The 27,230-nt window shown below is 42.8% G+C and overlaps 1 protein-coding gene across 1 annotated transcript in view; it reads right to left on the bottom strand.

Annotated features, from left to right (window-relative positions):
• The window catches only part of PLXNC1 (plexin C1), an 86,931-nt gene extending 61,174 nt beyond the window's left edge, over positions 1-25,757 (bottom strand). The window contains exons 1-6 of the mRNA XM_039496132.1: positions 24,292-25,757; positions 15,298-15,426; positions 12,667-12,801; positions 10,826-10,926; positions 3,720-3,834; positions 1,481-1,640 (exon numbers count right to left, since the gene is read on the bottom strand). Coding sequence (XP_039352066.1) covers positions 1,481-1,640; positions 3,720-3,834; positions 10,826-10,926; positions 12,667-12,801; positions 15,298-15,426; positions 24,292-25,680 — 2,029 coding nt within the window. The 5' untranslated portion in view covers positions 25,681-25,757. The remainder of the gene's footprint in view (positions 1-1,480; positions 1,641-3,719; positions 3,835-10,825; positions 10,927-12,666; positions 12,802-15,297; positions 15,427-24,291) is intronic.
• Positions 25,758-27,230: the final 1,473 nt, after the last annotated feature.

Below are 27,230 nucleotides of genomic sequence, written 5' to 3' on the forward strand. Positions count from 1 at the left end.
CGATCGCTATCGACTGGTTGATCCTGGAGCCTCTGCCAGTTGATCGCGATCTCTGGCCGCTAAAAGCCGGCAGCGCAGCGGGGCTCATGCAGGCTGCCTGCCTTCCCTAGCCCCATGCGGCCCCAAGCGGCTGGCTGCTGGCACATCTCTGTGGCCCCAGGGATGTGTGTGTCTGAGGCAGCTCTGTGTGCTGCCCCCTGCCCCCAGCACTGTCCCTGCCCTGCGGGGGCAGCGCTTGCGGGTGCAGACAGTGCATGGAGACATGAGAGCAGAGACGTGACAGCACCCAGCTGCTTCCGGGAGCGGTGTGGGGCCAGGGCAGGCAGGCAGCCGACCGGGAGCTGCCTGTGGTAAGCACCTCCCAGCTGGAGCCTGCACCTTGCACCCCCTCTTGCATCCCAAACCCCTGCCCCAGCCCGGAGCCCCCTCGTTAGGGTGACCAGACGTTCTGATAAAATCGGGACTGTCCCGATATCAAGCAGTTTGTCCCGCGTCCCGACCAAAGTACGGTCGGGATGCCAGTTGTCCCGATATTTTGTTTCAGGTGGGTTTTTGTTTTTTTTTCCTTGTTGCTCTGGGCGGCGGTGACAGGCAGGGGAGCGCCTTTTCAATTGTTACACTCACCCGGCATGTCTGGGTCTCAGCGGCATTTCCGCAGAGAGTACTTCCTTCTTTGGTGGCAAGGCTTATTACCTGCTGCCGAAATGCCGCCGAAGACCGTCAATGACTGAGGACCCCTCCGCCGAAGTGCCGCCGAAGACTCAGACGGGTGAGTGTAACAATTGAAAAGGATGCGGTGGTCCCGATATTTTGGACTTCTCATCTGGTCACCTTACCCCTCGTGTACCCAAACTCCCTCCCAGAGCCCGCACCCCGACCTGCACCCCAACCCTCTGCCCCAGTCCAGACACTCCGCCCCAGCCTGGACACCCCACAGTTGAAAATGTTACACTGATTTGTGACAATCCCTGAAGGATTTTGGATCTATAAACCACAAATGACACTAACAAAACTCATGAACTGTCCAGTGGATTCTATGAAATTAGGTACAGTGTGACCATATGACCCCTGCACCCAAATTCCCTCCCAGAGCTTGCACCCCTCACTCCTGCATCCCAACTCTCTGCCCAAGGCTCAGCCCAGAGCCCACTCCCACACTCTGAACCCCTTGGCCCCAGCCCAGACTCTGCATCCCCTCCCCCACCCCAACCCACTGCCCCAGCCCAGTGAAAGTGAGTGAGGGTGTGGGAGAGTGAGCGATGGAGGATGGGGGGAATGGAGTGAGCGGGAAGGGGCCTTGGGGAAGGAGCGGGGCAGATCCTGGGTTGATCTTAAATTCAAAAAGTGATCTTGTGAGTAAAGAGATTGGAGACCACTGATCTACATCTTATGCTCACTGGGCATGTATTCACTGTTGGTTTTAATCAGTTATAAAGGATAATGACTAAGTATTTAACATGTGGATGCTAAATAAACATACCCTTGTTGATTAGTGCTGCACTATTTGGATTGCAAGAACAGTTCATGATTTGTGGCTCTTCCTTTTTACAAAGTACTTGGTTGGTTTTTGTATCTTTCATAATACAAACAAAGTGTCCTTTGGAGACTGCTGAAACATCTCCAACTGCAGTCACAACAATCTAAAAAAAAAAAAGTAAAAATACAATTGATTACTTGCAATATTTATTAAATTGCCTTCCTGTCTTCACACAAGTTCAAACTATAGCAAGTGCAGAGAAAAACTACCATGTCAGAAGCAGACAGATTCACCAGAGGCCTGTCAAAGGGAATTCCAAGCAGGGAAGGATGCAAAAAAGATGTTGATGAGAGCTACTGCACTTTGTTAAAATCAGAGGTGTGTGAACAGGGAGAAAAATTATTTTTGAATATTTTGACAACTGTTTAATTGAATTTTGCTTTGGCGGTGTTCTGCTCCTTTATATTCCCTTTTCGCAAATATTTGTGCAGGTCTGTATAAATGTTCATGGAAAGTTAACTTGGGGGTCTATATCCAAAATACATTTAATTACAATATAAAATCTGTTTTGTACTAAATTGGTTGGAAGTAATTTATAAATGTTAGCTCATGCAATCAAGAAACAAAATGAATATCATACAAATTGGGTGGCCAACTACACAGCTCAAAAAATGAATACTCAAAGCAATACTTGTGGTGAACAGATAATGAGCAAATCCATAAACTGAAATTTGTTTGCAAGAGACCTCCAAACAAGCTCAGATAGTGAGCAAATTAGTACCAAATGCAGTCTGTTCCTGGACAATTCTCCAAAGGACAAAGGGGCTGTGTTTGCCCAATATATTAATCATTATGAATTGTTTACCCCACTCAAGTCAAGAATAATTGATCAGGTGATAGTGGTAGTGCTGATTGCAGGTGGGACATTTGTAATGGTGGCAGGAGCAGTAAGACTGACACTTAAGTTGCATCTGAATAAGCTATAAACAGTTTTAGGCCTCATGGTGTTTAGCAAACATACTTCAATCTTTTTCTTATTGCCAGAAATATGTCTCAGAAATGGAGGGAATATAGAAAAGAGAAGCAAAAACAATCATGATGCTGGAGTGACTGATGTATGAGGAAAGATTAACAGAGGTAAAGATGAATAGGCTGGCAAAGAAACAACTAAGCTGGGGGACATGAAACCAGCCTACAATGATTTAAAGGATGCGATCAATGAGGCGATAGAAGAATTATTTAAGAGGGTGCAGGGGATATATCAATATAAAGGGATGAAATTAAGACTATTGAGACTGAACACCAGAAAAAAAAATGTAAAAGTGAGATCTACTACAAAAGGAGCGAAAGCTGCACTGGTATTCATATATAAAACTAGACTCCACAGTACATATTCTTTTTTTTTGTGCTAACAGGGGGACCTTTTCTGAACTCCTATAGAATTTTTAAAATAACTCTGTAGTGCATAGAGCACTGGGCTGGGACTCAGGAGACCTAGGCTCTATTCCCAGGTTGACCATTGGCCTGCTGGTGACCTTGAGCAAGTCACTTCAACTCCCCGTGCCTCAGTTTCCCCACATGGGATAGCAATGCTTACCTCTTTTGTGAACCATTCAGATTTACTGACAAAAAGCACTGTGCAGGAGCTAGGTATTAATAGTATTATATATCAGTTATTAGAGCAATTTCTATAGAATCTTACTGATTTCATCCCTATTAAGTTCTCTGTGGGCTTCCATCTGTACATATATTCCATTTTTCATTCCTAGGATCCTGTGATTTTTTTCTCTATTCATTTTCACCTCAATGTTTTTGCAAACACTAGCATCACAGTCTCAAAGATCACGTTTGTGTTTGTGTGCATATGCTACCTTGTAGTCTGACTTCTTATAAAACCTGGAATCCAGTTAGTGCATTTCATTGATATTCCCTGGACAACGTAAGTGATAAAGTCACAATATAACTAAATCACTCCCTTGGGCAGTATAATGAAGTACTGAGTCAGCACAATAAAGCAAGGCCTTATGACCCATCTTGTGGCTGAGAAGCAAAGAGGTATAAGGGGAGCATCTATCATATCTATCAATTCACCCAGTTAGAGTCTCCACTATATTTGTCAGTTTTTGAGATGGGCTGGGGCTTGTTTATGGAGTGTAGTGAGCAAAAGTGGAACATTCCTGTAAGTGATGCAAGAGCACATTTAAAATGACAAACAAATATACATAAAACTGTTTTTACATACCTCGTTTCTACCAATGAGTCGTATCTGGATTGTAAGGCATTTATCAGCTTCATGTGAAATGTTAACCCAGTCCCTTGAGTTATTTGAATGTGAACAATTTCCTTTTAAAGTGCACCTAAAAATAATACCACATATACACACACAAAATTTCACTAGTCAATACTTCTTTATACTAGCTTCAGTACCAGATGCGGTGCTTTAATTTATTCAGTATCTTATTGATTTTTAAAAGGAACCCAGCTGCTACCACAAAAAGCTATAGGAAAAAAGTCAGACAGATCTTCTAGTCGTATTTAGCATTTTGAAATAAATACACAGCACAGTCATTTATGCATTTAGGCCCGGATTCAGCAAAGTATTCTGAAGTCAATGGGACTTTGTTTACAAATGCACGTACACATCTGAGTTAAGATGGTCTTAGGGGGCCTGAAGTCTGGTCCCAAAGCCCACTGATGCCAATGAGACTCTTCCCACTGACTCTAATGGGCTTTGGATCAGACCCCTGTCTCTGACAAGGTTTAACAAAATATATTTTGCTAGTATTAAAGTATAAATTAAATCAGAGCTGGGAGGGGTAAGCACATGAAGTTCAATTAATATCAAATTGTTGTAGAAAATATACACTGTAAATCAGACTGCACAGAAGTATGTTTAGACAGAAGACCAAGGAGCGACTAGGAATTTTTGAAATGTTTTAATAAAGCATTCATTTCCAGGAGGCAGATAATATCAAAACTATTCAAAAATGGTTTATTTGAACCACGTGGAATGAAAAAATATTATGCCTCAATCCTGAAAACACTTATGTGGATGATTAACTTTACTTAAATGGAACTACTCAAGTATCTACAATTAAGCATGTTTGGGGCTTTAATTAATAAAATTCCTCAAGTAACAGATCCTGACATGGGATTCAATGACATTTTTCAGGGTTCACTATATGAAAGCATGTTTAGACAAACACTGAATTATCCTAAAAGGAAAAACTAATAAAAGACTGAAGAACAACCCCCACCCCCACCCACACCCACACGAGGCCTAAAAATCAAGATGTTGGTAGCACAAACAGAGTCAAGCAAGAGGCCACTGTTGCACCAGAACCTGCTGAGGCCCTCACAGACAATGCTCAGATCCTAACCTTACTGCAAGAAATTAAAAATGTGGTTGACAAGGTTTCACCTGAACGAAATGGGACAAATTCAGCTCTCATGTACACTCTTGCAACCATACTGACTTCAGTAGGATCACACGGGTGCACCTGAGAGTAATATTAGACCCACTGAGTGAAAAGTTTGATCAAAGATGCTCAGTGTTAAAGAAAGAAGGAATGCAAAACTCTGTATTTACTGTATCTTGCAGTTTATAAACAGGGAGACAGACTAACTTAGCAATATTAGCAGAAAGACAGTGATGAGTTTAAGGCTGAATCTCTTAAATTATATCCAGGGCAAAGATATTTGCCAGAAGGGTCGAGAGTGAGAAACTTTCTTCTAGATTATCAGAATATCTAATGTATGTGATTTTAAAAAGAAAATTCTAACACCTACATGGCAAAAACAAGACATGATATTTCCTGAGTTCTGTTTGTTTCAGGCCCTGGACAATGTGTCCTTCTCTACCCGAAAGGTGGCCTTTAATGCTCATGCACAGTACTAAAAGGAAAGGTGATTTTATAGGAAACAGTGACAATGGAAAGCTATAACACACAGACCCCCATCACACCAAGTTCTTATTACTCCCCAGTACCAACTGAAATAATGCTTGACATGTCAGTAAAGCACACTTACTTAAGGGTGAGATTATCTTGTTATATCCCTATCCTTAGGCCTGGTCTACACTACAACATTAGGTCAATATAAGTCGCCTTGCCTCGACCTGTTTATGCACGTCTACACTCAAATTTGACTCCAGACAAAGTAAGAATCCCATTACGGCAATATAGTAAAACCACTTCCCTGAACAGTGCAGAGCCATGATCAACCTCCTCTGATTGATGCAGTGTGAGTGTAGAAACTGCATGACCTGAGTCAACCCTAAGAGTCCTCCCACTACTGTCCCACAATGCCCCTCTCCCTGCAACAGTGACTGCTCTTCTCACAATATTAAATTCCACTGCCCAAGGGTGAAAGCCTGCCCCGTTCCTGCCTTGAAAACCCTCACGTTTTTGAAATACCCTTTCCTAGTTGCCTAACTTGACAAACACATCTGGCAGCTCACTCAGTGAAGTTCTATTTTCGGAGAATCACAGTATCTTTATTAGTTCACACCAAATATTACAGAATGCGTAGTGACAGTCAAGAAATCAAACAGTACTTACAAATGCATATCATGCACCCTAGAATTCAGAGAGTGTCAGAAAACACCCTGCCATATTTATAAAGGTACAGCAAGCACCGCACAACTCCTAGTGGCAGGGAAAGCCCCAGGCCCAGCAGTATTTATTATTTTGCAGCAGGCACAAGGGAATAGACGCCAGCAGGCAAAAACCAAAACAATACATACTTTAAACTATAGAAGAGAGACACTCTCTCAAGACAGCAAGAGAGAACACTAATGTGGCTAACTGTAAAAAGGAATCTTTAAAGCTGCCCTCAAATGCATAGCTCCACGCTGGGCTCCTGTAATAGCCCTGGTGTCAGGTTGTTCAAACTCAGCAGACAGCCACTCCATCCTGATGGCAGCTTTTCTCTCTTTGCCTCACGTATATGATGCCTATACAACACGCAGCTATAACCACTGGGATTTTTTCCTCGCGGAGATCTACCGTAATCTCTAGTGAATAAAACACCAGCAACCCTTCAATCTACCAAAGAACATTCCACAGTCATTCTGCATCTACTGAGCCTGTAGTTAAATCTTTCCTTGGTGCTGTCAAGATGGCAGGTGTATGGTTTCATGAGGCAGGGGAGCAAGGTGTAGGCTAGGTCCCCTAGAATCACTACTGGCATTTCCACATCACCAAAGGTAATCCACTGGTCAGGATAGAATATCCCTGCATTCAGCTTTCTCAGCCATCCTGTGTTCTTAAAGATGAGAGCATTATGTACCTTCCCTTACCAGCCTACATTGATTTCAATGAAGCAGCCCTGGTGATCCACTAGCACTTATATTACCATAGAAAAGTAGCCCTTTCTGTTGGTGTACTTACTAGCGGAAGGCTGGTGCCAAAATAGGGATATGTGTTCCATCTATCACCTCGCCATAGTTCAGGAATTCCATGGCTTCAAATCCATCCACTATTTCTTGCACATTGCTAAGAATCACAGTCCTGCACAGCAGGAGACAATTAACAGCCCCACACACTTGCATGACAATGGACTCCACTGTGGATTTTCCAACTCCAAAATGATTTCTCACTGAACAGTAGCAATCTGGTATTGCAATCTTCCAGAGCATGATCACCACACTCTTCTCTACTGTTGGTGCACCTCTCATTCTGGTGTCCCTGCACTGGAGGCCTGGGGCAAGCTTGGAACAGAGATCCAGGAACATGGCCTTTTGCATCTGAAAGTTCTGCCGCCACTGCTCATCATCCCATACCTGCATTACAATGCAATCCCACCAGTCAGTGCTCGTTTCTTGGGCCCAGAAGTGGTGCTCCACCATCTGCAGCTGCTCATGAACACCAACAACAACCTGGAATTTTTGTTTTTCTATGTCCATCAACAAACTCTCCTCAGAGACATCATCATCTTCCTCATCTTGGTTGTTGCAGTACTTCCTGAAGGTCAGCAGTCTGTATTTGCAATGGTCATGAGACTAGTGCTGAGCTCTGAGGGTTCCCTGCTTGTGTCAGAGACAGCAGACACTGAAAAGTTCCATACAAGTTTGTGGCATTTTTAAAAAAAAGTCATAAAAATTATGGGACATGGAAGGTACTATGGGATGGAGAAACTTGCATGCTGGGAACTTGACACCTCGCTTCCCAAAATGCCTGGCGAATCATTACTATCCCAGAAAACCCTGAGAAAATGTTCCAAAAGGCAGTGACTCAGGTGGGGGTGCATGGCCCACTGGGATACCTACCCGTGGTGCATCACACTACATAAACACAAGCACTCCTGGTGAGTACACACAGCACCAACACAAGCAGCCAAGTTTACTCATAGACTTTGAGAACTGTACATTGACATAACTTGCAATGACTGTAGTTTGTAGTGTAGACAAGGCCTTACCCCATACTGTATAAATAATAAATTGGGATCTAACAAAGCCACATACTTTTTTTGATCCACTGGGTACTTACAAGTGGCTACTGGTATCTGGCAGACAGTTAGCAGCAATCAGCATTCAGATTCAGAAAATTAGTAGGGAGGGAAAGAACTATGCATTAAGAGTGAGCAGGTGAGGGTATCTGGAGCCCAGTCATGATGGAGGCAGAGAACTGGGACTGGATCAGTGGCACTGTATATGAGGGAGATGGGACATGTAGGCAAGGGAGGACACAAAGAAATTGATGTGAATGACTGGGAACCTTGAAGATGGGAGCAAGTTTAGAAGGACAGAGTCTGGCAATGTCTGAGAGCAGGTGGCAGATTTGACAGAGTCAAGGTGGCCTGGTCCAGGTTAAGTATTTGCAATTAATTTCACAATGAGATTTACAAAATGCATGAATTTGTGTACGGACAGATGCAGAATTGAGAATTTGTCACATCTTTACCAGCAAGCAAAATATTTATTCTGTTAAAGATCCCTTTTCACAATGTGCATCACTTCATTCATATACCATGAAGAGCACTATATCTAGATGCACAGATTCATTACTATATGATTAAGTCAATAAAGGACCTTCACCTAGGTTACCACTGTGTTAACCAAAAAGCCATTTTGGTTTACTGTACTTCATCTCTTTATTGTCTTGCTGCAACATGCTGGTTTCCTGGTGCAAAAGCACGGCCCTTTCTGAAGAAATGTGGCCTGATTTCAAAAGTGCTGATCAACTCATTTCCCACTGAAGTCAAGGGGAGCTGCAAGTGCGCAGTACATTGGAAAATTAAGGTGCTCTTCAATAAGAAAAAGAACACAGATGTGTTGTATTCTTTTCCTATGTGAAATGCATAAAAAATATTAGCACCTCCAATTGGATTCATTCCAACACACTTCAGTTAAGCACGTGGAAATTAAATATAATCCAGATGAAACGCTCTATTCTGTTATTAAAAGTTTTGACAGACTGAAGGGAATGTATGCACTAGCCCTTATTTAATGAAAAAGTAGAAAAAAAATGTTTTGTTTCATGTATACAGATGTGACAAGATGTACACATTTTCACATCAGAACACCATCATTTAAATCAATACTGATAATTTTATCCCTTTAAAATCAGATGATAATAAGTTTTATTCAAATAAAGGGAAAGTGTGTTTAAGACAAACATTCATCCTTAAGTAAAAGAGCAGATAAGGATAAATTATTGTACAAAGAACAAGTTGGGCACTGCCCTTTTATCTGCTGACAACAACAAGTGTACTTCTGGCACATGATAAAGATGTACTACAGAGTATATTGTTTTTAGTGTATATGTAGAAACTTAAATAAAAACATCTGTTAAAAACATCTCCACCTCTTTTTCTAAAAATTCACTTTTCATCCTCAATCTGCAAAAACAAATCCATTAATACTGAAAAATCGTTTGGGTGTTAAGTAGGTTGTATATTACAATAATTTGGTTTCTTAAAAATGCAGATTTTCTTTCTCTCCAACAGATGGAAACTTTTGGTGATATCTCTCCCCTTCATTAACAGGATATTTACTGACTAATAGTTCTTGTCTATTCTATGTGTAACTTCTCACATAGAAAACCTGAAACCTGAAAAGCTCAATACGGGTAACATAAATAACGAAAGAACATAAAAACAGGAACAGCCATGCTGGGTCAGACCAATGGCACATCTAGCCCAGTACCTGGTAGTGGCCCATCCCAGATGCTGCATGGGCAATGAATAGAACACGGCAAATACTGAGTGATCCATTCCCTGTTCTCCAGTCACAGCTTCTGGCAATCAAAGATTTAAGGACACCCAGAGCCTTGGGTTACATCCCTGACCATCTTGGCTAATAGCCATTGATGGATCTATCCTCCAAACTGATGGACCTATCCTCCATTAACAACATAGTTTTGGTGGAACTTCTGTTCTGGGTCAGCAAAAGACAACTTGGATAAAACAACTTAAAAGATACTTGATTACTGTCCACCAATATCCACCTATACCTGAGTCTTCAACAGCAGTCTGTTAACATCAAGGCAAAACAAACTGGATGGGATTAAAATTTACAGCAGTCTGCCAATCCTGCCCATGCAGCTTCAAACAAAGCAACAAAACTAATGGCAAAAATGGGAGATGCTTAGGAAGTTATTCCCTACTAACCTAGAAGAAAAATCTTCCTAACATTTTACATTGAGAATCAGGGAAGAATTCTAATACAATGAACCCTAACTGCTGAAGGAGATTCAGGACTTTATTTATATTTTCACATACAAAATACGCCTAGCATTAAAAAGAGGGTCTCTGGATACCTGTTCATGATTTAATACAACAAATGATTTTTTAAAACAGAAGAATTCACTCTTCTCACCAGTCCTACATAAATTTCATAGGGAGATCCTAAATGTCCATAGGTGAACACAGCCCCTGGAAGGCATGGAGACCCTTCTCATGTGACATGTCATATATTTATAGCTAGAGGGCTTCATAAAAATTCCCATATAGCTGAAGACACACTTAGGGCTTGTCTACCCTTAAAACTCTACAGTGGCACAGCAGCATTGCTGCAGCTGAGCCACTGTAGCATTTCAGTGTAGACATTACCTACGCTGATGGAAGGGGGTCTCCTGTTGGTGTAGGTAATCCATCTCCCCAAGAGGTGGCATCTAGGTTGACAGAAGAATTTTTCCGTCATCCTAGCACTGACTAAACGGGGGAGGGTAAGGCTGGTTTGGCTATGTCTCTCGGGGTGTGAATTTTTCACACCCCTAAAAGACAGCTATAACGATATAAATTCCTAGTGTAGATCAGGACTAAGTTTATTATGAATACAGCCCTGAATTATTAAAAAATAACATTTAATTATGTTTTTGTATGAAAGTCTAAAATACCAGACAATACCTTTTGCTTAAATAACACCATCCACAGTGTGGATCCTTTGCAGATAAACATTCTTTACAGGAACCATATTTACTGCAGTTTGCAACCTGTATTCTTCTCACCTAAAAATACAGAAAGCAATAACTTACACTGAACCGCATTAGCTCTGCTCAAAAAGGGCAAAAGGAGTAGGGGATCCAAAGATATTTTAATGTTTATACTAATCGTCAAACTAACATCAGTACAAAATGAATGTTTATTCTTTGCCTTTAAAAAAATCTACAGCAAGCAAGTGGTATACTTAAAAAAATAGATATCCACTGGATATCTCTGGAGTTTTCTCATTAGTTAACTCGCAAAGTAAGGTAAATTTTAGTCTGGAAAACTAGCTATTAGGTTCTAACTTCTGAAAAATCTAGTGTTACCATAAGTGGATACAGGAGAAATACTGGAGTAGCATAGTGAATTATGTATAATAGAAAGGGGCATGTTTATGATGAATCTTCTAGTTTAGCAAAGAATGGATTTTTGCCTCTTAAAAATCAAATTTTTAAATGTTGCAATGAGTGTGCATCCAAAAATGCATGTGCAAAAAATGCATCTGTGCATGCAAATAGATATTTGCATGTATGCATTGGGTAACTACACATGCAAACTGATACAAATGCATGGAATTATGAAACGTGCTCAAAATTCCATTTTAGTGTGCAAAAACAGGTTAGTGTGCATACATGTATATTTGAAAATTTGTCTCTAATATTCCAATTAACCATTTTCAATAGGAAATAATTTAAATGAAAACTATGAACATTATTTATAAATGCTAAACATTTTCCTGATTCAAAATATTTGCTTATAAATTGTATTTCAGGCATTAAGATTTTTTGGTTTTGTTTATTGTGGTTTTGCTCAGACCCTCGATCAACTCTTACTCCAAATATATACAACAGAACCCAATTTGTTTGAAGGTGTCTGAAATAATTAGGGGTTCAGTTCATTAGGGGAATTTACTAACAAACTTAAGTTTGTACTCAGGATCAAAAGTCTCCTTTTATGAAAGATCTTCGTAAGCCCCTAAGCAAGGTTTTGGAGAGGTATTTATTCCTAAATGTTTCTCCATAGTAATTTGCTCTTCCAACAAGACTAAAGAACATCAAGCTCTTTTCTTCTAAAGATCTAGACCTATTTTTAGAACACTAAACTTTTGCACTTTGAGATTCTCCATCCTTGAAAGTCAAGGGGTGTCTATAACAATTTGTAATCATTCTGCTAGATTTTAGGGTAAAAATATGATTTTCACTGGCACTGAACAGACTTTATCTTAAGGGAAGGTATAAAGGTCATGGGTGAAATCCTGCCCCCCACTGACTTCGATAAGGCCAGGATTTCAAACCCATATCTCGAGTTAACATAATTCAATAGTACAGACTGCAAAGCCTGCTACCAAACACCTACATTATAGAGAACTAGACCACTTGCTCAGCGCTTTGTTCCCACAGAGTTTATGGAACCTGTTCATCAGCAGGTCTTCTATGCAGCTTGAGTTCAATCGTGACTAGTTCCAAACACTCTAGTCTCGATTCAGCAAAACACTTAACCATGTGCTTAACTTTAATCATATGAGTACTCCCTCAATGGGAGAACATAAAAGTCATCATGGGTTTAAGTGCCTATTATGAGCTCTGCAGATCTAAAGCCAAACTTTGGGGGATGCAGCCAACCTTTGGTTAACTGCAGCTTGTATAATCAAGGTTTGATTGTAATTCAAATGAAAAGCTCTACTTATACAATAACAGAAAACTTATTAAAGTCTTCAAGATAACAGTTAATCATTTAATCATTTTATCTAGTATTGTACCAACCTCGTTAGCAAATGACAGATATATGTAGTCACTATCCACTGGGTCAAGTACAAGTTTGGGAAAAACAGAAGATTCTTCTTCAATTTCATACAAAATCTCTGGGCAGTTCGGTTCCATATTGTTGTTAAGAATAGCCTAAAAACATGAGATATAAAATTATCCACTAAACCCCTTAACTAACAAGAAGACAGTTAATATTTTAATCATAAATCCTTTCCATGCTCTGACAGTGGCTACATCATTAGACCACTTAGAGGACTTATTGTGACCTAATTACTTCAGAAACGCATCTGGTTCTCATAATTCAGAAAATTGGAGGACAAGAACATCAGATCATATTTACTGTAACATAGAAACTGGATATATTTTGTACTGAATCTGGATCTTGGAGTAGGGTAGATAATGTAATTTTTATCAGTATTAAATAACTAACTGACATCAACATCAAACAAGGAGGAAGAGAGAGATATACCCATACGATATGAAGTGTGTAACAATTTCTATCGGTAGAGTGGAGGGTGAAGGGGTCCACAGTACGAACTAAGGTCTAAGATGTAGACCAGTGGTCCCCAAACCTTTCACATTGGGCCGCTCCTTACCCGTCCATGCCCAGGAGACATGGCTGGGGCTGAGTCGTGGCTCCCGGGAGAAGGAGGGCACAGATAGGGATAAGGGAGTCAAGGCTCGGGCCAGAGCTGCAGCTGGGCTGGGAGCCAGGGGCCGAAGCCAGGGCCAGGGCTGGAGCTGGGAGTGGGGCCAGGGCTGGGGGCAGAGCCTTGGCCAGGCAGCAGTTGGGGCCGGCAGCAGGAGCCGCATGCAGAGTTGCGGCCAGGCCAGGGACCGAGGCTGAGGGTAGAACCAGGGGCAGAGTCTCAGCCAGCAGCCGGGACCGCAGCTGGGGGTGGGGCCAGAGCAGAGCTGGGAGCAGAGCATGGCTGGGTGGTCCCACCATGGCCCCCCGAATGTTGCACCACACCCCTTTACGGGGGTGCGCCCCACAGTTTGGGAACCACTAACGTAGACCGATCTTATGCTTTCTTCTCTCAGAAGATGGAGAGTGGCCCCTACCCTGCTTCATGGCAGAGGTTCAGCCCCCTAAATCCATGGGTACTCCCAGAGGCAAAGACTATCTGGGTAGAGGCTCCATGTTTCCACACTGCCACACTAATCCCAATACTCCCTGCAGCCCCTTGACACTACAGCTCTTGTGTGAGTAATGCTGTAAGGGACTTGGCTCCCTGGACCTCTGCTTCCCAGGACCACCCCTCAAGGGGGAGTTTCCACAGCATGAAAAGGAACCTACACAAGTTATTGCTGACTCTCTCTCCAATACCAGGAGTTGCTTTGCCCTGGGGCTTTTGGGGTTGATGAGAGGATGCTTGTGAGTTGCTATTCCTCTTCCATATCTCACCCAACCCAAATCCACAAGTTTCTACGTCTCTCCTCTCACAAAAGTAAAAGGAGTAGGGGATCCAAAGATATTTTAATGTTTATACTAATCAGCAAACTAACATCAGTACAAAATTTGCCCTGAGTTTATTTCTTATTTCCAAAAACGAGGCTAAGCAACAGAGACGTGTTCATGGTCTCCACTGAGCTATAGAAACATGAAAGCCTTCAGTTTTATTTAATTATCAAAAATTCGTCTCCAGCACCCTGGAAACAAACAGGAGAAAGTTTTTCATAGTGTATTCTACTCTACTCCAGCTGTCTGCTTAATAAAAACAAAAAGAGTCATCTTTTGCAGTGTAGACAGGAAATGCACTGTTACAGAACTCTGGGGAAAAAAATCTAAAATAAAAGAGAGTTGCCTCCCGGGTTTGATGGTGAGATAGGAAGCCTTTCATTTCTAAGTTTTTGATTCAAAACAGGCAAAGGTCAACTGCTCAGCACCCTTAATAAAATGAGTCTGGTCTTGGTTCCTAATGGACAGATAACCACACAACACAGAAAAGTGTTTTTTTTAAAAACAACTAGAGAAATCTAATAATATTTGGTCTCCACTGGTAAGCACAGACTAACTAAATGTGGTACAAACAATAAATTAAGGACTATAGGTATTATTTAATTAGTGAAATATATTTGTGGATTTTAAACAGGACATATAATCTCATCTGGATGTTATTTTGTTCTCTGTGTCAGGGCTGTCCGGGGGGGGGGGGGGAGGGGGGCAAGTGGGGCAATTTGCCCCAGGTCCCGGGCCCCACAGGGGCCCTGCGAGCCCTGGCCCGGCGGTGGTCCAGGTCTTCGGAGGCATTTCAGCGGCGGGGGGGCCAAAGACGCGGAGCGACTGAAGGGCCCCCCGTCGCCAAAATGCTGCCAAAGACCCGGACCGCTGCCGGGTGAGTACAAGCACCGCAGCTCCCCCGCTTTGCCCCAGGCCCCCTGAATCCTCTGGGCAGCCCTGCTCTGTGTCCTCTGTCACCAAGGGACTGTAAACCAATAATTGTGCATTTGAATGTTTAGAAAGTGAAAGTAACAATACTGAAGTTCTTTAAAATGCAAACAAAACAGAATTCAGAGATATGCAGATGATGATGTTAATTTACAATATAATGTATAAAACAGAACACAGGAAACATTTACTCATTAAAACACATTGATTAGGAAAAAATCCCACATTCCACTAACCTTCAGTAACTGTCCATATTTTGTTCCCAAAAACAAAACTGTCTTGTTCAAAACTATAGTAGCATAAACAGCTGATAAATCAGAGTGAATCAAGGTGGGTGACTTTTTGACCGGCGATAACAGTTTTTGCTGAAAATCAGACAAGAGAAGAATATGTGACAAAATTATTCAACAATACTCTAAAATGCCCTCCCCTTATGAGCCACAATTTTTGGAGGTATTTCTATTCTCAACAGGGTGTCAACACAATTTACTCTTGGAAATGTACAGAGAGATGTGACAGTCCTTTTGTCAATCTGGCCTGTTTAGCCATTGATTTCAATGGGACAAAGATTTGACTTAAAATCAAGTACCCAATGAATATGTAAGTTTATCATAGATTAGCTTTTTTTTAATGCAAATATAAATACTAAATAATTACAGCCATTTGGTCCTTGATACACTGTGGATATCTATCCAGACACGAAGACTGTTATTGGTACTACTTCTCTGGCCAATTGTCTGCGTGTCCACCCCTGCTGTACCATACTGCAAAGCCGCTCTGCTGTTTTAAAGTTTATAATGTCCAGATCTACTATGAATTACTGGCTCTCACTCCATGCAATCTTCAGTGTGCCTTCAGCTGGGCCCATGGAACCCTGCTTCAGACCTGAAATATGTTCAGTAGCCTTGGCTCTTTTAATGAATGCAGTTACCCAGGATACAGCAGGTATAGATTCAAACAAATAGGTATTGTTGTTTTTCCTCTTGCCAGAAAATGAAGTGCTTCACCCTTCCTTTTTGGTTTCCTGCTTTGCAGTAAAGGAAGCTGAATCTTATATAACATATTGCTATACCATAAGAACTAGAAAGTGCCATACAGTTTATTCCCTTGCTTTCCTCTCCATCATAACTCTGTTATGCATACAATTAAAGTTTCTGTATTTAATTTAGATCCAGTAACAGTCTTCATGATAAAAATATAACTAAATACTATGACAAAAATTAAAAAAACTCTGTGAAGATGTAACTATGATATTATTATAGACATATTTTAATAACAAATTAATTACTTTATTAACAGGCTGGGCCAAAATACTGGTGTAAGCTTTACACTACAGAGACGAAAAACAGTGTTTGACCCACTACTAAACAAAACGTATCTGTGGAAATTTCAATTCCAAGCATCACCCACAATTCTTCATTGAAGCTGAGTTGTAAAACTATATTAATTTATGGAAATGCCTGGGCAACTGCAGCATAAGAAAATGTAGGGCAATATTACTTTAGAAAATTATTTTTATATCATACAAAAAATGTATAATTTATTATTAATCGTATTATAGGGCCCTCCAGAGACCCCAACCAGGATGAGAGCTCCATTGTGCTACATGTTTTAGAAACACATAGTCAGAGACATTCCCAGCCCAAAATGGCTTACAATCTAAAACAGCAAACCTGGACTCTGTTCCTCACAGGCAGATCCCTACACCTGTATGGAGCTTCATCAAAGTCAGGAACCTAACTAGCTCCCTTGGAAGGTCTGGTCATAAACAGACAAAGAATGGGAGAAGGGAAGTATTATCCTCCTCATTTTACAACTGGGGATTTTAGAAAAATGACACGACTTCCCACATTCACAGTGTGAACCTGTGACAGAGCATGCCAAGTCCAAGTCCAGTGACAAGGCCCTCCTCCGATGGAGAGAGAATATTTTTCTACAATGTAAATCCACTCTCAGTTAAAATATTTTCCTGTAACTTAAATTAGTTACTTTTAATTAGTTTGTCGAAAGCATATCTGAAAAAAAAGTTAGTTAACTTTGATATTAAAAAATATATATATTTTTTCAAGGGGTTGGAAAACACAGAGGGATTGTGATGCATCAGTAAGAAATATAAAGTACTCAGTTTAGGCACGAGACTTCTGTACAATGGTGCTCTGTTTTAAATAAGGACATCATATGATTGCAAGCATTTTAAGAAAAAAAGTTAATTGACTTTTCATTTTTTTAGCAGATCAAAGGAAGACAAACTTGAACAATTAGCCCATACACTGAATTTTAGTTAAGGCTGAGGAGCAAGGAGGTCACCAACTGTTCCAAGATTGGATTTCTGGGAACATTATGATTTTTTCAGGGAATATTGTACAGGAGTCAGGGGTGAAAGTAAGGCGGTACGGGCTGGTATGGTGTACCAGCCCATACCACTGACTTTAAAGCGCTGCCATGGCAGCACGTTAATGTTGCTGCCCCTTTTGTGGCCCCTGGGGCTGCGATTTAAAAGAGCCTGGGTCTCCAGCTGCTGCTGCTGCGGCTGGAGACCCGGGCCCTTTAAATCACCACTGGAGCCCCACGTGGCACAGATCAGGCGGCACAGATGGGCTGGCTGGGGGATGCTGACCCCCAGCCCCACCCCTTCCACTCGAGGCCCCACTCCTTCCGGGGCAGCAGGGGGCAGAGCTGGCCCCGTACTGGTAAGAGCTGAATTTTACTTTCACCCCTGGCAGGAGTGAAAGGAAGACAAGCTACCCAAGGTGTCTTGCAGAAGCTGCACAGTTAGACCCTGGAAGGAAGGAGGAACTACCTAGACACTGAAACACTATAGTGACTGAGTTTTATTTTAACTTATATACTAGTAGATGAGTGGTGCCAGTCTTTAGCATCCTCTCTTTCTGACTGAAGAAGCAACCCTAACAAGTTTGAGAAAACATCACCTCAATTCTCCTTGCTAAATGGAGGGGCACTATAATATTAAGCTTACATGGATGGTGAAAGCTTTGGTGGGCCATCAAAACAAAAGAAATTGCCTTCACTCTTTTGCAGCCTATTTCCTATCTTGTCCCCTCCCTTTGAGGTGCAGCTGCTGTTCCTTTCATCCTTCTCATCCTTTTTTCACATGGATTTAGTTTTTTAACCAGCCCTTTTACTTATTCCACTGTGACTAAATGGGTTATAGCAGTGCAGGGTCTTCCCAGGCTTTTCCTTTCATAAGTAGAACCAATCTTGATTCAGCCCTAAAAATGTATTTACAGTTGGAGCTTCCTCTATGCTTCATTAGTCATACTTCTCCTCCCTTCCATGTTCCTCTATTCCAGAACATTTCTGTGACATAGGGCCAGAAAGGGATACACAACTAGCAGGCTAATTGACCCAGATTCAACCTTTAGAGACATATTAGTAGATAATGATTGTGTTTGAGGTTGACAGTGTAACCAAATGGTTCCTGTCTATCGCTGTATTGTGTTAATTCAAAGATCAAAAGGAGATGTTAATATTTAGGTAAACTGTGAATGTTGTAATATCATTGACTTTATTTCTCTTTGAAGTTTGTGGAAACTACCTGTAAATGGCAGGAGATGGGCAATTGCTTTTTATTAATCCATGCAGCTAATCACTGGTGGTTCTTAGGACGTAGGAGGTTACGTCAAAGACACTATTGTTCACCCAAGGACTGCACGCTGTCAAGAGGCTACTAGATAACTCTAAAAAGAACTCTAGGGCCCTGATCCAATCATCTCAGATCTGCTTAAGCTTCATCAGGGGAAGTTTGAGTTGCAAGACTGAGGTCCCCAGCTCCAAACTGGGTCACCCTGACATTGGACTATAATTTATAGAACTAATTCTGAAAGAACGTTTTACAACTCTGAAGCTCGCCATTTCTACTATGAACTGACCTTAGAACTTTATTCATATCTGTATGTATAATGATCTTTTAACCCATACTCACTCTCTTTTAATAAATTTTAGTTTAGTTAATAAAAATTGGCTTTAAGTGTGTATTTGGGTAAGATCTGAAATATTCATTGACCTGATAGCACTTTTTATATACGACGAAAAAGGTTTTCACTAATCCTTATCATATTTGACTAGGCTGTCTGGGTGGGAGCTCAAAGGTGGGTTGCTTTAAGGGAACTGTATTTCTGGCTTCTGGCTAACCAGTACGGTATTGCAGAAGCTTTTCTGTTGCTGGCTCGGTGAATCTAAGTATTAGAATAACCACCAGTTTTGGGGATTGTTTGCCCCATTCTTTGCAGTTTGCCCTAATTGAGCAATCTCAGTGTGGCCACCCCTGGGGCCTTGGCACAACTTCCAAGATCCATAAGAACACAAGAAATGTACCCAGAAAAGACCACCCTGTCCAACATGGCTGCTCTCTCCAGTTCTTAAATCCCACTTTTCTGCTTTATTCTATACTCCTCAATCTCCTTCACTTTCACCAACAAACCCAGATGTTTCCTGGATTAATTTAGACTGTGTTACAACCACCTCATCTTGTAATGTATCCTGTTTATGACCCTTTGCATGAAAATACTTATATATGTTCTATAATTTACATCTAGATTTCTTCCACTTTGAGTACAGCTGCGACTGCTAAATGCATGCCTCTATGTTCTGTCTTGATTTTATTTAAATGTTTTAGAGTGCAAGCTCCTTGGGGAAAGGACTGTGTTTTCCTGTTTGTACATCTCCAAACTTACTGCAGCTGCTCAGTAAGTAAAGATACAAAGCCAGGTCCTTAGCTGGTGTAAATGGACACAGCTCTGCTAACTTCACTGGAACTGCACCTATTTACACCAACTGAGGACCTGGCCCATAACTCTTCATTCCTTTTTGGCCCTGCAAAATAGGCCCTATTTTAGTTTTGCAATATATCAAGCAGGTAGTAAGTAGACTCTCTCCTTTAGTATGTTAATTCCCTTGCAATAATTAGTTAGCAGCTGCTTTCCACCTAGAACAGTCACAGATAAATCTCAGAACAGAGTTTCTTGCCTAAGCTAAATTGATTCTGAACATTCATCTAGATTAAGCCACTCTCCCTATTTACAGAGTCATGTATAATATTCCAGTAGTTCCCACAGGGCAGGCCCAAAGCCCACTAAAAGGAAAGACTCCCATTGACTTCAAAGGGCATCGGAACAAGTATTCCTCATGTATTTTAGCCATGGAGCTTCCATTTCAGAATTGTAGGCATCCAAAAATGCTCACTGGTACGCAGCCAAATTTCTGAAAACAAATTCAGATTGAATTTGGTGATTTCTCAGTGGGAAAAGCAGTCATTAATTTGAGAAGAAAATGTGCTCATCTGCACATAATTTCTATTGCAGGATCCATTAAGACATATATTTCAGCTGTATTTATAATTTGATATACACAAAATTAAGGCAAGAGAAATTTGGATCAGAGAAAAGCAAGGAGAACAAAAAAAATTACAAAACTATAAAATTCTGTTTGAGGTATAGTTCTGTCCCCTTGCTCCCCTCAATGCTAACATGGGTCATGAGTTGCTGGGAATTCCACGTCATATAGCTATGAATTGTGTATATATGCTATATTGCTATAAATGTAGCAACCTAGGACAAAATGCCATGTGCAAACCCCACTGTATGAAATCATAGCATAATTGGTCCAGTCTCATAAACAAAAATGCAACATATGGCCTAGTGAGCACTGGAGTTATATGTTTTGAAATAAAGCTGGTGGAGACAGATTTTAAACGTACTTGTCTGGAATGCTACACTTAAATCCATTGCTAAAACAAAAGCATGAGTTCTGTTTGACCACAGTAGCAATACTGTATCAAATCACACCCACACACCCACACCCTCTGGTTTCAATCCAGTAAAGTATTAAAACTTATGCTTAATTTTAAACACGAGTAGTTCCTTTCAAGTCAACAGGATTATTGGTGTACTTAAAGTTAAGCACATGCTTAAGTACTTTGCTAAATCAGGGCCAGAGTGCTCAGTACCTTTCAGGATCAAGTTTCTAGTGGAATCTCCAAACTATTGTCCCATGAAATGCAGGAATACAAATGATCCAGTATGCATATACCCCTAGCAATACAGACCCTTTGCATGTCACTCAGAACCACAGTGCAGAGGCAACATTCACAAAGTGCAAGCAGCAATGTGAATGTGGACAAATAGGAGATTCCCACACAAATCAGTCAGAAAAACAGTGCTGTCACAAAGCTGTGGTATGTCACCATATGCTCTTGCTGAGGGCTGCACTCCCAATACCAAAATGTAGCATCCTGAACCACGGCAGAGAGCCAACATGATGGATCTATGTACATTGGCCTGGACCATACCACACATCACTGATTTAGAACATGGTCAAGAGGACCGGGATTTGCAATATATTTTTAAAAGGGCATTTTTTTAAGGGAGGCTGGCAGAAGGCAGGGTTATGTTCAGATGAGTTCACCAGCCACAAGAGTTGCTCAGAGCTCCAATTCCAGGCAGTGGTAATAGGCCTGGGCCCTACCTTTAAAAGATCTGGAATGTAAAGCATATACATTGCCAACTACGTGCTGCATTTCTACACATTTTTTATGATGCACAATTGATGTTCTGGGATACATGGTGCTCCTTTGTGCCCAAAAGCCCTATCGATTTCTAAGTTTTGCATATTGAATGACAAGTTGTGCATTATTTTTCTGACAATTGCGAACCCATGCACACTTTTGACTCGAAGAGGCATCACATTATACAGGTGAACCACCTTGCACTTTTTTGAGAGAAGATGACAGAAGAATGCAAGTAGAAATATCTGGAAGATGAAGCATGCATGCATGAAGTGAGCACATGTGTTATGTTTACCTATCCTAGCCTTTCATGCTTGTAAAATGACTTTTTAAAATGGAATTGAATTTGTTTCTGTGTCTTTCCTGCAAATGTGTATAATGAACAATGAATTATCATTAGGGATGTTAATTAATCGCAGTTAACTCACACAATTAACTCAAAAAAAATTAATCCCGATTAAAAAAATTATTTGCAATTAATTGCAGTTTTAACTGCACTGTTAAACAATAGAATACCAATTGAATTTTATTAAATATTTTTGGATATTTTTATACATTTTCAAATATATTTATTACAACATAGAGTACAAAGTGTACAGTGCTCACTTTCTATTTTTTTTATTACAAATATTTGCAGTGTAAAAATGATAAACCAAAGAAATAGTATTTTTCAATTCACCTCATACAAGTACTGTAGCGCAATCTCTTTGTCATGAAAATGCAACTTACAAATGTAAATTTTTTTGTTATATAACTTCACTCAAAAACAAAACAATGTAAAACTTCAGAGCCTACAAGTCTACTCAGTCCTACTTTTTGTTCAGCCAATCGCTAAGACAAACAAGTTTGTTTACATTTACAGGAGATAATGTTGCCCTCTTCTTATTAACAATGTCATCACAAGGTGAGAACAGGTATTTGCATGGCACTTTTGTAGCCAGCACTGAAAGGTATTTATGTGCCAGATATACTAAATATTCGTATGCCCCTTCATGCTTCGGCCATCATTCCAGAGGACATGTTTCCATGCTGATGACGCTCATTAAAAAAACATGTGTTAATTAAATTTGTGACTGAACTCCTTGGAGGAGAATTGTATGTCCCCTGCTCTGTTTTACCCACATTCTGCCATATATTTCATGTTATGGCAGTCTCGGGTGATGACCCAGCACATGTTGTTCATTTTAAGAACACTTTCACTGCAGATTTCACAAAACACAAAGAAGATACCAATGTGAGATTTCTAAAGATAGCTACAGCACTTGACCCAAGATTTAAAAATCTGAAGTGCCTTCCAAACTCTGAGAGGGATGAGGTGTAGCGCATGCTTTCAGAAGTCTTAAAAGAGCAACACTTCAATGCAGAAACTACAGAACCCAAACCACCAAAAAAGAAAATCAACCTTATGCTCGAGGCATCTGAAAACAGAAGGTGAAATCCTGGCTCCATAGAAATCAATGGGAGTTTTGCCACTGATTTCAATACAGCCAGGATTTCACCCACCTAATCTTATGATTCCATTTGGAAGGGGACAGATTTTTAATCTTATTTGATGTGACTAGCTATTTTTAATATAATATTTTACATTTATATTGCAGCTTTTATTTGAAAAGATCTCAAGAGTGCTTCAGGGAAGCAACCTCTTCTCATGCAGTTTCCCAAATACTCCATCCATTACTGGACAAGGCTGTCCTAATTGAGAAGGGGCAGGGGGTTAAACTGCGGAATGCTTGGGTTTTGCAGGATCTGCCAGAGACCAGAGCTCTCTTTACATATCATGTTCTTGTCTTTTTTGTTGTTGTTTCTTTTGCCTGTTCTCACTTTCAGGTGACATTGTAAATAAGAAGCCAGCAGCAGAATCTCCTGACAATGTAAACAAACTTGTTTGTCTTAGCTATTGGCAGAACAAGAAGTAGGACTGATTGGACTTGTAGGCTCTAAAGTTTTACACTGTTTTGTTTTTGAGTGCAGTTATGTAACCAAAAAAAATAAATCTGCATTTGTAAGTTATACTTTCAAGATAAAGAGATTGCACTTCAGTACTTGTATGAGGTGAATTGAAAAATACTATTTCTTTTATCATTTTACAGTGCATATTTGTAATAAAAATAATAATATAAAGTGAACACTGTGCACTTTGTATTCTGTGTTGTAATTGAAATCAATATTGAAAATATAGAAAAACATCCAAAATACTGAATACATTTTAATTGGTAGTCTATTGTTATAAGTATCATTAATCAATTAATGTTTTTGAGTTGTGTGGGTTAACTGTGATTGACAGCCCTAATATTTAGTATTCATTATTATTATTATTTATACAGCCCCAGAGATGTGCATGGTGCACTAGGGATCGGGTGGAGGAAGCATGTCTAGATGGCAACAGGAGGAGGATTTGAAGCAAGGTCTCCCAAACTGCAGCCCTGGCACTACCCCTCATTTGAGATGTAACCCTGAACATGTCTGTCTTCCCACATCTGCAGAGGGGAATGAGTCTATCTACCTCAAGGACCAGCCAGCACACAAGGCTTTTAAACTATAAAGCTCTCTAGTCTCTACGCCTTCTGGGGAGCCAGGTCCCTGGGTGCTGGCTCCGGACCAGAATTCCCCTGAAGCTCAGGGGCTCTCGGGCGGCGATTTTGACTGGGGCCAGCTGAGCTATTTCTCCGCGGGCAACAAGCTTAACCGAAGTGAAGGGGAGACTCACACAATGACGAGTTTCATTGATGTTGTGTAACAATGTGCAACTGTCGTCTGCCTTCTTCCGCTGCTCGGCCACCTGCTTCATGTCGCGCATGTCGAAGATGCAGAGCGCGGTGGAGTCCCAGCGCCGCTCGCCCGGCCCGGCGCTGAAGACCCCGGCCCACAAGCCCGCCCGCTCCAGGAGGCTGGAGGAGAGGAGGGTGCTGCGGCCGCCGCAGTCCAGGAGCAGCTCGCCGACGAGACTGATGGGGGACTCCGTGAACTTCAGCACGGCCACGCGGGGCAGCCCCGCCGCCTGGTGGCCCGCCGGGGTTAAGGGGTAGTAGGGGAAGAAGAGGTGCTCGCCCCACTGGAAGGCGTCCACGAAGTGCAGCGGGTTCCCTTTGGCGCGCTTCAGCTTCTCTTCCGCCCTGGTCAGGCTCAGGTCCGGCAGGTTGCGCACGGTGAGCACCGTGTCGGCGTCCGAGGCCGAGGGAGCGCACGGAGGAGGCTTCTCGGTCAGCGAGTAGGTGGCGGCCAGCGCCAGCAAGCGGGAGCCGGACCGCAGCGCGAAGAGCACCCCGGTGGTGGAGCCCTGCGGCAGGCAGCTCACCACCTCGCTCTGGTTGAACAGCGCCGTCAGGTTGCCCAGGAGCCGCACCTGGCAGCTGCCGCCGTGCAGGGTCCAGCCGGTGAGCAGGCGGCCGCCCTCCAGGTCTGGCAGCAGCAGCTTGTTGCGGGTGCCCGCCGGCTGCGCGCAGTCCTGCGCCCCCGCGTACGCCAGGTGCAGCTGCGCGCAGTCCTGCGCCCCCGGGCGCGCCAGGTGCAGCCGCGCGCAGGACTCCTGGCCCAGGGACGGGTCCAGCTTGTAGAGGCAGTTGCCGCCCGCCACCAGGAGGCTGTCGCCGCTCGCCGCGATGTTGTCGATGCGCACGGGCAGGGTGAAGCGCGGCTGGCACACGACGACCCCGGCCCCAACCAGGGCGGTCAGCAGCGCCCAGGGCAGCGGGGGCGCGGCGGGGCCGGGGCGCCGGGGGTCCTTCCTCCTGCACGGCCCCATGGGCACGGCCGGCTCCTCGATCGGCTCCGCGGCTGCTCTAGCTGCCTGGCGGCGGCAGCTGCCCCATGCTGTGCTGCGGGGCGGGAGAGGCGCTGTGTCGTTCAGCCCCGGCTTCCTCCGTCTGGCTGCGGCGATGGGAAGTTCCTCTCCGGGAGGCTGGGCTGGGCTCCTGGGTGGGGGTTTGGGCCTTATACTTGCTCTTGCACTTTGCTCTTGCGCAAGTTTCCTTCCCCAGCCACCCAACGCCCTGCGCCCCCCGGGATCCAGCGGGCTGGGGCCGCGCTGCCATCTGCCCAGCTTTGTTCCTGGGTGCACTGCAAAACCAGCGCTGGGCTCCTGCTGTGAGTGAAACATCCGACAGCCTCTCAGCCTAGATGGGCACAAAGCACCCCTGTGCGCCAGGCAGCCTTTGGCAGGCTTCTTGGAGAGCATGTCTGGGGCCCACTTAGACTAGGGTGACCAGACAGTAAGGGTGGAAAATGGGGAGTTTGGGGCGGGAGGTGAAGGGAGAGGGGGTATAGTTGCATATATAAGATAAAGAGACTAATATCAGGATGGTCTTGACAATATGGGGACATCTGGTCACCCTAATTTGGACTGCCAGGCTGACACAGGTTTTAAACCTCTTTGGGGGGGCGGAAATATTGGAACAAGGAGACCCCCACACAGTTGATTTTCCAGCATAGATGGGACTGTAGCCCTGGCCAGTACAGAGTGTGACTTTCTCTAACCATCTCATCTTTATTACAGAGACCCATCAGGGTTCTCACAACACATATTTTGGTGGCCTCAGTGTGCAACAACCAACTCTTGCTGGCAATGGCTTTGACATTTTTTCTTAAAATACTTAATTAACAAATAACAGGAAAAACAAATCAATATGCACATATACATGTCCAGTGTAATTTCTTTATATAAGGATTTGATTTGTGCAGATTCAATAATAAAAACAATGTATAGTTGTCTCTATTCTTTACTGGACCTACACAGAATAGAAACAAATAATGTGTTTTGCATGTTCTTGTCCCTTTTTGTTGTTGTTTCTTTTGCTTTTTTGGCTGGTTGTTCTTTTTAGACTTGCTAGCTAGTAAGTCTGCTGCTGTGAAAAGTGATACCATTCTATGCATCCGAAGAAGTGAGCTGTAGCCCACGAAAGCTCGTGCTGAAATAAATTTGTTAGTCTCTAAGGTGCCACAAGTACTCCTGTTCTTTTTGCTGTATATTAATATCACTTTTCACAGCCTCCCAGCTAGTTGCTAAGTCTGCTGTGAAAAGTGATATCAACATACAAATATAACTTTTCACAGCAGACTTACTCAGCCACGGCAAATCTGGGGATAAATTAAGCCCTGGATGGGGAAGTGAGTAAGGAGGCAGCAGGGGCCAGGGACCATGGGGGGAATTGATAGGAGGCCAGGGGAGGGGCTGGACGGGGGCTGAGGGAGGCAGTGGGGCCCAGGGGCAATGGGCTGGGTGGGTGAAGGGCCAGAGGGTGCAGTGGGGGCCAGCACCCACCACTGCACAGCCAGGGCCCAACCCAAAGCCCTTTGGCTGGGGCCTGAGGCCCAGCGGCTGGCGAAGGCAGCAGGGGCCAAGGGCAATGGGGAAGGAGTGGTGAGCCTGGGGCCCAGCAGTCAGGGGACAGAGCATGCCTGTCACTGCACAGATAAAGCCTGGGGCTGGAGAAGGCAGCAGTTGCCGGGGCGATGTGGGAGAGGGGCAGGGTGATGAGCCTGGAGCCAGAAGATGGAGCCCATGGCCAAAGCCCGAAGCTCTGCAACTGGAGTCTGCCACCCACTACCCCTGAAGTCTGACCCCACCCCAGGGAAGGTGGGAAATTCACTGGCTTGCCTGCTCCTCCAGTGTTTGTGTCTTCAGGAGGGGGCAGGGCCCAACCCCTGCTG

This window comes from Mauremys reevesii, linkage group 1, assembly GCF_016161935.1.
Source record: "Mauremys reevesii isolate NIE-2019 linkage group 1, ASM1616193v1, whole genome shotgun sequence".
Classification (NCBI taxonomy): Eukaryota; Metazoa; Chordata; order Testudines; family Geoemydidae; genus Mauremys; species Mauremys reevesii.